The sequence below is a fragment of the Monodon monoceros genome, unplaced genomic scaffold (genome assembly GCF_005190385.1).
Source record: "Monodon monoceros isolate NGI ecotype Baffin Bay Population unplaced genomic scaffold, NGI_Narwhal_1 Super_Scaffold_6, whole genome shotgun sequence".
NCBI lineage: Eukaryota > Metazoa > Chordata > Mammalia > Artiodactyla > Monodontidae > Monodon > Monodon monoceros.
This window is the reverse complement of record NW_021703783.1, coordinates 59,366,395-59,383,918: the sequence shown is the minus strand read 5'-3', so window position 1 is coordinate 59,383,918 and position 17,524 is coordinate 59,366,395. Positions and strand designations below refer to the sequence as shown.

At 33.7% G+C, this 17,524-nt stretch overlaps 1 protein-coding gene across 3 annotated transcripts in view; it reads right to left on the bottom strand.

Moving 5' to 3' along the window:
- Window positions 1–17,524, bottom strand: part of ZDHHC17 (zinc finger DHHC-type containing 17) — a 210,086-nt gene that overhangs the window by 38,443 nt on the left and 154,119 nt on the right. For all 3 annotated transcript variants that reach the window (XM_029204861.1, XM_029204860.1, XM_029204859.1), the window contains 3 exons: window positions 12,591–12,655; window positions 11,780–11,942; window positions 4,006–4,131 (listed from right to left, as the gene is read on the bottom strand). In XM_029204861.1, coding sequence (XP_029060694.1) covers window positions 4,006–4,131; window positions 11,780–11,942; window positions 12,591–12,655 — 354 coding nt within the window. The remainder of the gene's footprint in view (window positions 1–4,005; window positions 4,132–11,779; window positions 11,943–12,590; window positions 12,656–17,524) is intronic.

Genomic DNA, 17,524 nt, shown 5'->3' with positions numbered 1-17,524 from the left:
TCTCTCTGAATAGCTTTTTTAGTGGGTACTCTAAGTATTATATAAATATAACTTATCACAGTATACTGGTGTCATCATTTTACCAATTCAAGTGAGATGTGGAAACCTTACCTCCATTAATGTCCCTCTACCCTCCCCTGTTTACGTTATAAATTGTCTCAAATATGTTTTCTACATACATTTAGATCCACATCAAACAGTATTATAATTTTGCTTCAACTGTCAAACATAATTTGGAAGACGTAGGATAAGAAGGAAAGTCTACTGTATTTACCCATAATTTTGCTTACCATGATCTTATGTTCCAAGGTTCTTTCTTTTATCATTTTCCTTCTGTCGAAAGAACTTCTCTTAGCCATTTTTTTAGGGCAGGTCTGCTGGCCACAAATTCTCTTACTTTTCCTTTATCTGAAAATGTGTTGACTTCTCCTTCATTGCTGAAAGATATTTTCACTGGATAAAGGATTCTGGATTGAAAGTTCTTTCCATCCAGCACGTGAAAAATGTGGCAGCTCCTTATGCCTCTACGGTTTCTGATGAGAAATCCAGTGTTCTTGAATAGTTTTACCCCTACTGGTAAGGGGACTTCAAGATTTTTATTTCATAGTCTTTAGTTTCCAGAAGTTTGACTATGAGTGTTTGGTCTGGATTTGAGTTTATTCTGTTTAGGGTTTGCTCCACTTTTAATCTGCAGGTCTGTCTTTTGCCAAATTTGGGGGGGGGGTTGGCCATCATATGTTTGAGTACTTTTTCAGCTCCACCCGCTTTTCTTCTTCTGGTACTCCAATCATATCAGTGTTAGATATTCTGTTACAACCACAGGTCCCTAAAGTTCTGTTCTGTTTTGCTTGTTTTTCTCAGTTTATTTCCTTTTGTTGTTGAAAACAGGTAATTTTTATCGTCTATCTTCAAGGTCATTGATTCTTTCCTCTGTCTCCTCTCTTCTGCTGTTGAGCTCATCCACTGACTCTTCTTATTTTGGCTATTATAATTTTCCGTTTTAAAATTTCCATTTGGTTCTTCTTTATTCTATTTCTATAGTTCTATCTCTTCGCTGAGACTCTATTTTTCAGTTGTTTCAAGCATGTGCGTAAGTATTCACTAAAGCCTTTTTATGATGATTGTTAAATTCTTTTGTCAGATAATTCCAACATCTCTGTCATCACACTGGCATTTACTGATCCTCTTTTCATTCAGTTAGATCTTCTCGATTCTTGGTTTGATATGTGATTTTTGTTTGAAACCTAGACATTTTGGGTATTATGAGACACTGGATCTTATTTAAACCTTTTCTTTTATGTGGATTCCTCTGATGTAGGCAGGGGGAGGGAAGTGAGACACCTTCTCATTACTGGCAGGTGAGGTGAAAGTCCAGGATCCCAAGGAGGCCTTCACTGACACCTGAGGAGGGGTTTCCTCATTATGGACAGGCAAAGGTGGGACTTTCAGCTCTCCACTATACCTCTACTGGTATCTCCTTGACTGGGAGGGTTACAAGTGCCTCATTACTGTTTCCTATGTGGTCTCCACTGATAACAGCAGGGGATGGGACCTCATTAACAGCTAGTGGGGATGGAAGTCCCAACTCTCCACTCCACCTTCCCTGACACCACCCCAGGAGAGTTGGGGCACATCATTATAACCTGGTAAGGGCGAAGTCTAGGCCTTTGCTGTTGTGAGTCAGGGTGGAGCCATTTTTTTTTCTGTTGTGTTTGGCTGTAGTAGAAAGTTATTTTCTAAAAGTTTCTATCATGCTAAATAAGCTGCCTCTTTTGTGGTCCTGTGGCTAAAAAGCAGGTTTTTGGGGAGCATTTTTTTGTCTGTCCCGTTCATGATTCTGGGTTGTTGGCTTTGTCAGTTCCTCTTCTGGGAAATATGAGGCAAAAAAAGAAAATGCAGGGAACTCACCACCATGTCCTTCTTTGGATCCTTAGCTCCCTACCTGCTCTGCCACCTTGTCTCCATCTTCAGTCTTCCTATATTTGTTTTGTACATAATGTCCAGGTTTTTTAGTTGCACTTGGCAGGAAGGAATAGGGAAAAAATATATCTACTCCATCTTCCCAGATTTATTCTCACATAATCAATAAACAACATTAAAAAGTAATACATGTGAGATTTCCACTGTTAACAAAAGGGATCGTGGGTTTCTAAATTCTGAGAAACACTGATTTAGAGATTTCCTTCTAACTCATTAATAAGCAAGTAACACTTATTTAACCATAAATCTGCCTAAAATCTTCTACTCTTAAAAATCAAACAGCTTTTAAAATAGTTTTCTAAAATCAAGACTCCTTTCATATCTGTCTACTATCACTGTCCAAAAATATCTTTTTTTTCCTTTGGGGATGACTTATTTTTAGTAAAAAGCTATTGAGTCCTGGGTGTTTTCTTGTTTAGTTTTAAATACAGAACATACTTCACAGGCTAGCAAACCAAGTCATGTTCATAATTTAAATTTTTCTAATGTGAGATGGAAAGAGAACAGTCTACACAAATACTTAATTACACAAAGCCCCAATCCATCATATATTTTTATCTAGTGACCCTTTTAGAATGCATAATATATTTAAAGCTACTAATGCAAAAAACAAAACCCAAAAAACCAGGAATACGCAATTTCTGATCACAATAATATACACAAATGTTAATAAAATTGTGCTAAACTTTTAATGAGGCAATCTTTTTAAAAGAAGCCATATCCAAACACATAACCCTGATATATAGTTCATTATTGCTATAATAAATAACTTTATATATTAATAAACATCTTGAATTTACAAAGTCATTTTCATCTGACAATACATTAAAAAAATACCCTTTAGCATATTTACACTAAGCAAAATGAACATATAAAGACAATGGGATTTTCCAGAGTAATAAAAGACATTTTTACTAGTAGCCTAGTTATTATGAGAAATTAGCCACTTTTTACTCTGTTGAGCAAAACTGCTCTAAATTCTAGAGGACAGAGCAACATCAAAGTAAATAAATAATTAACTATTTTTAATATATCTAATAGTGAAATGAAAAGTTGACATGACATGCAAAAATTGCTCCTTAGTCTCAAATATGGGACTGAAAATAGACATGTTTATAAACTATAAATATAATTCTTCTGAAGTCTAAGTAATGGACCAGTGAACTTTTCAGCTCATTAAGGAAGTCTGAACTCCTACAAATAAATGAGACATGCTTTCAAGTCTATTTCCCTTTACCCAAAACTTATTTTGTTCCAGTAACAGATAGATCAATGTTAACTTTATACAAACAGTATTACCACTAGAGCAGCCTAAATAGGACATATATGATATCTAAGGCTTAATGCCATTCAAGTTGTGACTACTGACAAGTTAGCAAATACCTTGTCAATTATTTTGGTATACAAAAAAACTGTCAGCTAATTTTTCCTTTTAAGGAAATAAATCTTTAAGAAATACAGACCCGCCTTTCAGGAAAATGTTCTTAGTTTTGAAATCATACAATTAGGCAACTGAGCCAATAGTCATACAGTTAAAAACTGAAGGTTTTATGGAAGATCTAAAATGAACTTTCTAAAAAGAAGTGAATAATATGTTTCTCCCTCTCTAATAAAAGTTATGACATATTATAAAAGAATGAAAAGCTTAAATTAACTATAGCTAGAGTTGTGAGTAGTTTTTAAAAAGATATATATATATTAGGACTAAGATTTTTCACAATTTATTACTACACTAAAAAATACACTTAAACAGGAAAAACTTTTATTATCTCTCTATAACTTAACAAAGGCCAGCTGAATTAATGCATTAAACCTTATGTTAGTAGCCTATGGAAATCCAAACAATTTCACATATACCATCTTTCTTAAACTTTGGTATCTACATTTATTTACTTGGGTGAAATAATGTTTTAAAAATTACACTGGCCAATGCCAAGATTAAAGGCTGTAAATGTAAATACTCATGCTAAGAAAATATGCTTATGAATCTTACTATATATTGAAAATCTTCAGTCATGAATTTACCTTATCAGCTTTCAACTTTCTAAGGAAAGATGGATTGTCATATCCCTTTGCTTGCCTTGCCTCTTGCAAATGGTTGATCATCCACACATTTTTTCTCTGCTTTGCCAAATCAAGTGCTGATTCACCCTGATAATATAAGCAGAAGAAATTCACGTTAAAAAAAATGAAAGGAAAAGCAGAATATTTTGGTTACTAACTTTTAAAGCACTTCCACAAAAATAAATTGACTGCAGTATTAGTTCATTAACATTGTTTTTACATTTGGCAAAGTCAATTACTAAAAGACTCTAAATCATATATTACTTATACCTTCCCATTCAAGGTACAATCAGAAAATGTATTTACACCTCTTATTCTATAGATTCTATATTTGCTTGCATTTTAACTTAGAGAGTAATCAAAAAGTAGGTATTTTAGCACCTGCTGGATCAGAGGCTACCATTAAGTTTATCCAGTTATTTCATATTCTTTAAGGGTTTCATTAGTAATAATTATTGCTACAAACCATCCTGCTGTAATACCAAACTGCCAGAAATCTCTCAGTTTAATTTCAGTGATGAACGAAGTCTAAAGAAAAGAACAGGGAAGAAAAAGAAAAGTCAACTTCCACTCCTACTGTTATATTGGTATTCTTGATCATGTTAAATTCATTCACCCATCCAGAAAATTCCAAAGAGAACACGGGTAGTAACAAAAAATGGTTAATCTTACATTATAGACTTGTAGCTCCCTTTAACTGCAAGAAAAAGAATTCCAAAGAGTATAACAGAACTAAAATGTTTTAAAGGCAGTAAGAAACAAGAAATGAGTGTCCCCAATTCTAGATCTATGCTTCTTTTTGCCTTTATTAATTTAAAATCTTATTTCTCCTTTTGCAAGTTAGATACCTACATTTTTATTCTATTTAATATTCTCCACTCTTTATCTCCTTCCTTAAACAGAAAAGTAAAATTAATAATTTTGTTTACCAAAATTTCAAGAATTATGGATGAATATTCAAAATTACTTTAAAAAAAGAAAAAACATGGTAAAATTTTATTTTAAAAAACTGGATGAAAATAAAGAAATAAGGAGTCTTGGGTTCCTTACTTATGAGGGATAATTATTAATCAAGTATGGAGTACAATTTAATTTAAAAAAAAAAACACTGAAAAATAAAAAGAACCAAACAACAAAATAAACACACCACTACCACCAAGAGCAACAACAATAACAACACAACAATAAAAACAAAAAGCCTAACCAATCCTTTAATAAAAAGATCAATAGTATTTAATAAGAAATGGGCTAATCTAGGTGGGTCTTCCACAAATAGGGATATTTGTTTTAAAATATCTCCTTACCTATTCCAAAATTCTATGTCACCTAGGTTGTCAGAACCAGCTAATTAATCCAAACTAAAAGATTACCTGAATAAAAGCAATCCCTTGGGTAACAACTCCCAGAGAATATCCTGCAGTTGCCTCGGTCCAGCTGAGCATCCCTTCCACTAGAGGGCCATGTGACACCTAAGGATTGCCTAGATAAAAAGATGGAGGGAGCTTTAAGCAATCTTTCAACTACTCCTCTAGTCATCTGACTATTTTTATACAGTTCTTTTATTCAGCTGGTAAAATAAACAAGCAATTAATTTAAAGAATTATACTAAAACCAGGGTTCCAAGTCAAGTCTATATTTAAACACTCCATGTGTCAGCCAAAATAGTAAATTATAATAACAACAGCAGTAATAACAAGAATCATGGAGTATTTATAGACTATGTAACTAACTGGTAATAAAAGAAATTTTTCAGGGGTTTGGTGTGATAAACATTGTGGAACGTGGCAGGTGGAAGATCACTTTTTGCCTAAGTGAGGTGGAAATTCATTATTAAAACTAAGGAAAATTATTCCTTGGAGACCATCTAGGTGGGGTACTTAAGAGATATTTTCTGAAAATAGTTTCTTACCTCTTTTCAAGAAACCATATAAGCGTTTTTCAATATATTAATTAACAAAGCTCAGTAATTTTATATTTTGCACAAGCTAAAAGTTATGTCCTTTGATAACTTTAGAAAGAAAAATCATAAATGCGTAGGCAGCACTCGGATTAACTGCCCTCCCCAAACTCAATTCATCTAAACTTATCAACCAAAAACATGTGCAAGGGGGTGAAATATTCTTTAAATTCACAAATGAGATGCTACCATGAAAAGGGATTACTGCACAGGTCATTTTTCTTAAAGTCTTAGTATCCCAAATCACTCCCCCTCCTCACTGTTATTACTTCAGAAGATATGAATTTATTCTACGTAACCAGTATCTGGGGCCATGGTTTTTGAACTCATTTAAGTCATGTCTGATGAAAAGCCATTGACTCTCTCCCCAGAAAAGTGCTGATACTTTATTTATAACAATTTCAGAAGTCCATGGACCCACCCCCTAACCAAAATCCACTGCTGGGTCCCAGATTAAGAACCTCTAATCAAGGGTTTATGGCCATTCCTAATCCTTCTAAGGATCAAAGTAGTCATTTTAAAGTCACCTATCATTTAATATTTATTGTCTGCAAGATAAGTTCTTATTTTGATAAAATAATCATTTGTTTATATATTAAAAGAATTGAATCCCTTACTCAAATAACTAATTTACAAGGATATCAAGACAGATTTCTAAGAAACTTAAGCTTAATTTTATTTAGGAAATAGCTATTTTAGAAGAAATAGGGCCAATTAATAAATATTATAACTAAATATAATTTTTCATATTCTTTAAAGAATGTAACTTTTACTAGCTATTAAAGCCATATCCAGATTTACAGGCTCCATCTTGGTACAATTTATGGTTATCAACCAGATTTTCTTTCTCAAGACTTAAAATGAAAAATGGAAAAATACACAGCTATGAATCGACTTTATCAAATTCTAGGACAAAAAATCTAGGTTGGTTGTTTTTTATTTATTAATGAATTTTTCACTTTCAAAATTAAGTTTACTTAATTAGCTTGACATTCCACATAGCTAAAACGCACCACCTCAAATTATACATGACTGAAACAGAACCAATTTCTATTGCCTTCACTCCCAAAAAAGTCTGTTTCCTTCCATCTTCACAACTTCAATACATATCACAAGACACTCAGTTATTCAAACCAAAACCTAAGTCATCGATGTTTTTTTCTTTCACCTTCATTTCTAATCTACCTTTTCTTTTCTACTCTAAACTATCATTTCCAAATCCATTCATTTCACTCCATCACTACTTCTACAATCATAGGCGAAACTAACATCATCACTTGCCTGATTTATTATGAGAGCCTAACTGATCTTCATCTATCCCTTCCATTTTCTTCTTTTTTTTTTTTTTTGTGGTACGCGGGCCTCTCACTGTTGTGGCCTCTCCCGTTGCTGAGCACAGGCTCCGGACGCGCAGGCTCTGCGGCCATGGCTCACGGCCCCAGCCGATCTGCGGCATGTGGGATCTTCCCGGACTGGGGCACAAACCCGTGTCCCCTGCATCGGCAGGCAGACTCTCAACCACTGCGCCACCAGGGAAGCCCCTTTCCATTTTCTTAATTCTTCAATACATTCTCCAAATACCAAAGTAATTTTTAAAAAAATATTAAAAACACAAAGATTATATAACCATTCTACATAAATCCTTCCAACTATTTCTCATGACTGAGAATACAATTAAAGTTCCTTATCATGGCCTTCTACCTGTCTCTCTCTCTCACTGTCTCACTGCTTGGTCAAAGCTGTCATTTCTACACCTCTAACATGGTAAGCTTATTCCTGGCCTTGGGCCTTGCATGTGTAGGTTCCTCTACATCAGGGGTCCCCAACCCCCAGACCAGTACTGGTCTGTGGCCTGTTAGGAACCTGGCCGCACAGCAGGTAGTGAGCGGCAGGCAAGCGAGTCAAGTTTCATCTGTATTTACAGCCGCTCTCCATCGCTTGCATTACCGCCTGAGCTCCGCCTCCTGTCAGCATTATGGTAAGTTGTAGAATTATTTCATTATATATTACAATGTAATATAATAATAAAGTGCACAATAAACGTAATGCGCTTGAATTACATTTATTGCCCCCCACCCCAGTCCGTGGAAAAATTGTCTTCCACAAAACTGTTCCCTGGTGCCAAAAAGGTTGGGGACCACTGTTCTACGTAGAAAGGTTTTTCCCATGTATCTTTGCATAACTGATCCCTTATCAGACAAGTCTGAAAGCAAATGTCATCTCAGAGGCATTCACAAATCACTCTCACCTGATGTGGCCCCCTTACCCCTCGTCATGACCACATTTGCCTATGTGTATGTGTTTTTAATTTATTTATTGTCCATTTCCTCAATACAGTATAAGTTCTGAGAGAATAGGGACTTCATCTATCTTAAACACTGACTCCCCAGCATTAAACAAATATCTGTTGAATGAATGAATGGTTTCCACTAGAAGGTGATGACTAGACTTCAGTATATTAGGAATCAGCCAGATTCCAGTAGAAAAGGTATTTGATACTTATTTCGTCCTTTTAATTACATTAAAAGTACATTTTTAAACAAAAATCTACTTTTTCACCAGTGTGGTTAAAAAAGATTATTTTTACTCTGAGAGTATAAATGTTCCCTGAGCAACTGAAGCAACTCCTTAGACTTTATTTCCTTTAAAAACAATGTCACTCTAAATAAGTCAAACAGAGAAAAACAAATACCATATGATATCACTTATATGTGGGATCTAAAAAAAAAACAAACAACAACAACAACAAAACTTGAGCTCATAAATACAGAGAACAGATTGGTGATTGCCAGAGGTAGGCAGTGCACTGTGGGGAGTGAGGAAGATTAGTAAAGGGGGTCAAAGGTACAAACTTCCAGTTCTAAAAGAAATAAGTCACGGGGATGTAATGTACATAATGGCAACTACAGTTAATAATACTATAGTGCAGGTACTTCCCTGGTGGTCCAGTGGGTAAGACTCCATGCTCCCAATGCAGGGGGCCCCGGTTCGATCCCTGGTCGGGAAACTAAATGCCGCATGCATGCCGTAATTAGGAGTTCGCATGCTGCAATTAAGAAGAGTCCGCATGCTGCAACTAAGAGTCCTCATGCCACAACTAAGAAGCCTGCATGCTGCAACTAAGAGAGTCCGCATGCCGCAACTAAGAGGGTCTGTATGCCGCAACAAAGATCCTGCATGCCGTAACTAAGACCCAGTGCAGCCAAAATTTTAAAAAAATATTAAAAAAATAATAATACTATAGTGCATATTCAGAAGTTGCTAAGAGCAAAGCTTGAGGGTTTGCATCACAAGAAAAAAGAAAATTTTGTGACTGTGTATGATGATGGATGTTGACTAGACTTGTTGGTCATTTTGCAATGTGTACAGATGTCAAATCATTATGTTGTACACCTTAAAGTTGTATAATGTTATATACCAATTACACCTCATAAAAAGTTAAAAAAAAATGTTACTCCAGAGCTAGCAAGGAATTATATTTAAAATAACTCCTTTTTGTTAATGGCCAACCTTGATGATACAGTCAGATAAAATTAAAACATTAATAAAAAGAAAGTTAACAAAAAAAATAGATGTATTTCAGTAAAAGTTCTATAGGTACAATAATTAGCTCAATTATTTGACACGATAGACTCTGGAAGGTCGTCACATGAACTGTACTAGTTAAGGAAGCTGCATTCCAGTTTATCCCATCTTGGTACCAAATAATTCATGTGCTGAGCCTATAAAACATTAAAAATACAAGGTTTGAACCATTTAAATCAGTTCAACTATCTCCATTCTTACCATTACCTTTCTGTTGAAATTCATTATAGATTATTTCTTTTACTAAGACTAATCAAAAGTTTATACAATGGTTAATGTGGAGTACAAGTTGGAAAGACATTAAACTTACAAACCACACCTCAAATACTTAAAGTTCATGAATGAAGAGAAGTTATCTAAAATTTTATATGGTAAGAAAAGATATTTTTAAATGCTCTGAAAATATACACTACTAGTGTATATTTGAAACTACTACTAGTTTCAAATTCCAAAACTGTGCAGTCATCTTGTCATAATTCTTTGGTACAAATGTAATTTCAATATATTTATATGACTTTTGGCAAACTCTATGGAGACTCACTATTTGCTGTAGTGAAATTGGTTCTATTTTTTCAAAAATATAACACTAAATACTAGAAATGTATTCCTGGGGCATGACTCACTTTAGGAATGGCTATCTAGTAGCTAAGAGATGAAAAAATAACACTCTAAAGCAATTCAGATAATAAAACATAAGGTCATCTCATTAATTTTTTCTCATGGGGATATTGGTCAGGTTTAGTCAAACTCCTCCTTTCTTATACCTTAGGCCTTGGGGTCAGCCTAATTTACCAATCACAGTGTTATGAACTTTTCAGAACTTCCTATTTAAAAATGTTTGGAAAAGCAAAAATTTCTCTCTATGATTTCAGAAGTGGCGGAGAGTTATGCTAGCATAGTCATGAAAACCAGCTTAGAGTTAAAGCTCAAGACTACACAAATCTTCAGTCAGTCAACAAATACTTAGAGCGCCCATCACATGTCAGGCACTATGGTAAGTTGACTTTCCTCTTTCCATACATTTACTAGCAGATACTAGACCATTCTGATCACTTTGGGTAAAAACACGAAGACCTGAAATTTTAAAAAAAGAAAAAGAAAATACATGGTTTTCTCAATTTCTTACAGTTTCCAATAAGATATTTGATATTTACTTTTAACTAATTAGACTCATTTCTAAAAATTGGTTATAATCGTAAATAAATTTACAGTATTTTATTTTAGTAATTTAACCTTCTCTTCTTAGAGTAATCAAATAGAGGAAGAACTATTCATTGCAACATAAAAAGATGCCCTGATCCAGCAGGAGATAACCTACTTTTTGATTGGCATTTTAGATTATTATATGACTCGAATTCCTTTCATATTTAATTAGCACATATTCCTTACAAATTTAAGAAGCATGACTCAGAAAATACTACGGTCTATAGTCAAAATGAAAGAAAATTTGTCAATGGGCACAAAGATATTTATGAATGCACATTATTAAAAGATGATGTTTAAAACTTTAAAGTCATTTCACAGAAAGAGTCTGTTGCTGAAGACATGGTGGATTCTGAAGCTTTAAAAATGAGAATGGTTAACCAAAATTTAAGACTACCAATAGCATTTTCTTGCAGGTATTCATAAAATATTTATAAATTCCTAAGTGCTCAGAGTGTAAATGTTAATTGTGCTTTGCTCTTAGATAATTTTGTATAATTTTTTGGTATATTTTTCCTGGATTAGTCCAGCATTTGGGGGAGAGGAGTTCTCCTATAAACATCATGAAGGTGATTATCAAATTTAAAGGTCTTGAACTTTAAAAAAATGAGACAATCAATGACCAAGTCAAAAAATTACTAAAAGTTATTATGCATGCTTGTGATATAAACTTGTGCTTCTCTGCAGTGATCTTCTTAAAGAAGCCAGAAAACTATTCAGCCATAAAAACAGATTATGTAATTTAATTTCCAAAAGTCAGTAAGAATTCACTAATGAAAGGGCCACCAAAATCTGATAATTACTCCAATACTAAAAAGACGAAAGTAAATAAACCAGTCTTTCAAAACAAATTCTTGCATGGAAGGGTTTGGCTTAAACGAGAAGTTTCTTCCATCTCTGAAAGTCTGTTAAAAAACCTATATTTTATCAAGGAATTCCCATCTTGGTAACCACATTTCACAAAGCACAATCAATACAGGCTAGTTTTACCTTGATATTCTGGGCATCGACATTAGCTCCAGCTTCCAGAAGAAGACTAATGACTGTGGTATTCCCTGCTAGTACTGCCCAATGCAGAGCAGTGTTTTTGTGATACTTGTCACCAAGGTTAACTGAAACATTGAATGTTAAAAGCAATCTAGTTGGATCCACACTGAAAAGGAAAAAAAAACACAACAACAACAACAACCCTAATTTCAATTATAGAAATCATTACAGATACTAAACTGATTGTGGTTGCATTCCATCTTGGAACACTTCTATTCTAACCTATTTTCAACAACTTTATAATGAGTAATGAGACAACATTCTTAATATGAAGTATTAAATACATGCAACACCATATAACCTAAACTACTTCGAAGAGAGAGCACACTTCGTCCTGACATTTATTATTTTTCACCTAGGGATTAATGCCATTAATATCTATATAATTAAACAATTAAAAATTTAAATCTAGATTGTTCCAAAAATGATTTAAGGCAACTTACTAATTAGTATGTTAAACTTGCCAATATGCAAATCACATAAAAATGAGTCACTTTTAAAAAAGAAGGTAACGTCTTCCATTCTTGGAAATTGTTAAAAGAAGAATACCTTAAGGATACTACAATTACCAACATAAAGGTAAACACAGAAACTCAAAACATCCAAAAAGGTAATTTATGTTATATACTATGTATTTATTATAAGAATTTTAAATATTAGTAAGTATAACATTAATTGCTTTTTCTCATCACTTATTTTACATTTTATTATGCTGAAAATTATCTGAATAAGTATTTTATAAATGGTTACATACCTATGTGTTCTATAAGCTGCCCACATTAAAGGCGTCATCCCATTCTGATCCATCATATCTACATCCTGATAGAGTAAAAAGAAAGTCAGACAGTAAAAACTTTTAAGTTCCTGCCAAATTTACTGAGAAAAATATAATTTACACATCACAGGAGAAGCCAGCGTAATAACAGTACTCAATCGAGGGTGATTTATGAAACTTTTTCTTTCTTAACTTTAAAATAAAACTATTATCACTGAATATTTTAATTAATGTGGATATAAGTATCTAATTGACATATATTAAGTATATATTCAATATTTAATTAACTTCTATTTCTCGTTTTCCCTTTTAAGATGCTTCACTCAGCCTTTCAATGTTTTCATTTAAAGATCTTAACATACTCTTGATCTTTCACCCACAAAGGATCGATTAAATAAATGACTTATGTCTCTGAAAAACTTATTTATACTAATTCATGATAGGAGGGAATAATAAAACCCTGTTTATTCCTAGGCATTTTAAAACAAAGAATAAATTCAATAGACTTCAAAAGATTCAAAAAAGTTTGTTTGCTTTTTATCACTATCACTACGCATAAATATTTTTAGAATTAACTAATTCTACAAAGTTTGTGGTGAAAAAGCAAGGTAATAAAGCAATTCTCTGTCTTACTCCCCACGATTTTCACTTTTTTTAGCTCATTATTTTGGTCTTTACCTCCACATGTTTAAAATAAGATACCTGAATTGCTACTTTTTGATTTTTCAGTTTTAGGCATTATCCTAAATATGCATATTTTACATATCCTCAATATGTAAAATAGCAAATTCTCTCTTTCTTCTCACTGCCCCATCACAAATATGCACCTTTCCTATTCTTTCCTCTGAAAAGATCTACTGTAATTCTGGTTCTATAAATATTCGATATTTACATTATTATAAATATATATGAATACTATTCCCAACAAAGTGTGTAGTAAACTATGATTACTTTCCTCTCCTACCCAACTTTTTTGCTTTCCTTGGTACTGCATTTTTTCTCCCTTTTGCTTAGTTTTCTTTTTCTTTCTTTTTAGCAAATTAGAATTAAAACTACTACCTGTTCAACCAAAACTCTTCTCAAGTTATCTAAATCTCCTTTCAAGACAGGCTGATGTATCAGGGATTCTATCAGTTTCACTTCCCTAAAATTCCTTCTCCTGATCCACTCCAATCTGCCTGAGGCACCTGTCTCATTAACTAGAACAGGACTTCTTTGAAGACAGAAATTATTTTAAATTCATCTTTGTATTCTCAGTGCCCAGAAGAGTAGATAATCAAAAAACATTTGTTAAATGAAAAGACACGTTTATCTATCTACTCTTCTAGGCTTGGGAAAGGCATGGGCTTTAGAATAAGACAGACATGATTTTGAATTCCTAGCTCTACCACTTAATAACTATAAAACTGGCAAAATTACATTAATTCTCTGAGCTTTCCCACCTACAAATGTGAATACAAATAATGGCTTCATAAGACCCCTGTGAGGATTAAATGGAATAATGTGTGTAAAGCAAACTAATTCCATAGCCTGGAACATAACAGATATTCAATAAATATTAAGTTTCCTCTTCTTCCCTTCCCCATCTCCCATTCCTGGATTACATTAAACCAGCAGATCTTATCCAAGTTATGTTTTCTAATTTACCAGTCAGTGGAGAGAGGACAGAGTTATAGTGAGTACACTATAAAACACTTCAAAACTCTGTGTAGCAGTTCTCTGTAAGCTACTCTTACTGATGGGAGTATGTCTCAAATATCCAAATGTACTGAGGCAGAAAAAATGCTGAGAACCACCACACTGACAAGTGACAACACATATCCTTGGACATCACTAGTTTTAGTCTCTTTCATGAAAACTGTAGTCAAATGTTATGCCTTATCACTACACATCTATTTCTAAATTTATTTTACGTGTTGTTGGGAACATCTCATGTAACCTCACTCAATAGTTACATTATACATGTTGATTTTTTTCCACTAAAAATCTTAAAAAAAAATCTTCTCTGAAGAAATGACATACTTCCTTGTTTCGTATACGAGAGTTAAGTTCTGTCACTTATTTTACTTCCTTCACTGCCCTGGTTTGAAGAAAGCTCAACTAAATTTGATGTCCAATTAAAGCAAACATGTAAATTCTTATGTTTAAGTTTCTTCTTCCTTTTTAGTTGTAAGTCTTTTCATATCTTTTTTAAAAAGTGACAGTATTTAAAATATTAATAAGTAAAATAAAAAATGTAAAATTATGCCACATCTCTAGAGTACTAAAAGAAAAATGAAATTCAACCTTTTCTTTCTTTGGGTCGGGATTTAAAACTTGGTACTTCTTTTCCAAGTTCAGCCTGGACGTATGAGTATTCTCTATTAGGAAGAATTAACAAGCCCAGATCAAAAGGTTATGGTAATTCCATGATCAACAGGGCTCCATTACTTAGCATTTTCCCCTTTTTTTTCCTGAAAATCATCCAAAAGAATCGGTAGTGAGCACTGAATATATTTAACAGTATAACTAACATGAAACAATTGTGAAGAATAGAATGACAAACTGAATGGAAATGTTACAGGCCCTAAGAATGTAAATTTGATAAAATTAACCAAAAATGGGGGGGAAAATGGAAAAAGGCTGAAAAGAAAGTATAATGAGTACCTAATCTGTAATAGCTATGAGTCAAAGGATATTATTTAAAGCTGAAAAATCAAGTAATAGAAATTTATCAGAACAAGTTAACACTAAGAAAAACAGTATAATTGACTAATGTCAATGTAAGACAGGGAAGAGAACGAAGAAATTAGAAATATACTAATTTTATTACTGCTTATATTTGGGAACTAATCAGAACTAATAAAAATTGAGCAAACATCTGATTAAAGTGAGGGAGAAAAAGAGAACTGTGTGACTGAGGAAAGAATTACCAAGCAGAAGAAAAGAGCAGCACAGAGGCCCTAAGACAGAAGCTTATCAGAGCTGTTCAACGAACAGCAAGAAGACGGGTGTGGTTAAAGCAGTAGTGAGGGGGAGATGACAGAAGATGAAATCAGAGGTATCCAGGGCTAGACCACACATGGTTCAATAGGCCAGAGAAGGACTTTGGTATCCATTTCAAGTATAATGTAATGCACATTAGAGTGGTTTTCTTTTACAATATTTTAGCATATAGATTGAAAAACAGTCTGGAAAAATATATACTAAACTGTTAAAGGAAGTGATCTCAGTGGGGAGAGGAGGTAAAGGAAGAGGTGGGATTTCATTCTCTAAGTCATACTCTTCTATTATGTTTGAATATTTTACAATAAGTATGTGCTACTTTTCTAAGCAGGAAAAAAAACTCTTACTCATGAAAAAGAAAACTACTTGTCAGACATTTATTAACATTATCATGCATTTACTGCACAAAAGGTACTGTAACAAAAATCTCTGCCCTTGAAGAATTTTATAGCCTACATATTATGTCAGAGTTAAAATGATTACTGAAACATCCAAACTCCAAAATCAATAAGCTAACAAAAATAGTGAAAACTTTACACCACTTTTCCTACCCAGTTAAAAACTGGGAGAAAAAAAGTGAACATGTATTGTAAACTTATATCTGTAATACAGAAGGCCACTGAAGACAATGCCACGTGCAACAGCGCCATCTACTGCTTCAACTGCCAGTCTAGAAGGAACCGTAGGAGAACAAAGATGATCCCTTGTGGTAGCTGGTCTCCAAAGATGGCCCCTAATAAACCTCCCTTCCCAGTATTCACGCCCTTGTGCTCCCTCAATGAACATGCGCTGGCACTGTTACTTGCTTGAACTGACAGAATGAAGCAGAAATGCTGTTATGCCAGTTCAAAAAGTCAGACAGCTTCTGCTCTTGCTCTTTTGGGCACTCTGAGCCACCATGTAAGAAGTCTGGCTTCCCTGCTAGAGAGACCACATGGAGGGGTATCTTGGAGAAGAAATTCTAAGACTGCATGGGGAAAAAGAGAGAGGCCTAGCTGTCAACTGAGCCCAGGCTTTTAGCCATTCCTATCAAGATATAAGGTATGCAAGTGAGCCATCCTCCAGCCCAGTTGAGCCCCCAGACGACTGCAGCCCCCTGCCATTATCATAAGAGGAACCACCCAGCCAAGCCCAGTCAACCCACAGAACTGTGAAATACAATGGTTGGTTGTGTTCTAAAGCCATTATATTTAGGGGGTAGTCTGTTTACACAGTAATGGATAATAAACTCCCCCTTCCAGCAATTAATTTAACCAGTCTATGCCTCTTTTCCTTAGCAATAGTGTACAACACACAACTGTCACTGACTGGCACTGCCAACAGCAAATACCTTAAAGGATTCATAAAATAAATACTATTCAAATTCTAAATCTAATATTTTAAATTGAAATAAAAAATATATGTTAATAGCACTGAATTAAAATCATCTGTCTTTCTCTTATGATAAGTTCCTTAGCTATAAAACTAATGTTTAAGTACTAGAGAAAACTCATGAAAGAAAAACTGAGTGACATTACTTTTAACAAAATACATGTTATTGAAACAAATGAAAATCATGGTACACAGAAACTGACAATATTTAATATGATTATAGTCACTACATATGCAGGAGAAATCAGGAAGAATCACTTAAATCATGAGAATTTTTCTGACATGTAAGAAGCAGTATATTATATAGCAGAAACAGAGAAAATGACTTAAGGAATGTATCCCCCTTGAGGGGGACTTAATACAGAAAATAACCAGTAATATGTTCAAAAAAGTTTAAATAAATTCAGATGATATATTCAAAAGACGTAATTAAGGGAAAAAAATAGATACTTAAATTTTCTCCCTTACTTTCTGGAATTCTGTCACTACTGGAAATTTAAAAAACCCACCTTAATGGATCATTATCTAGATCATAACTGGTTTTCATATTTTATGTT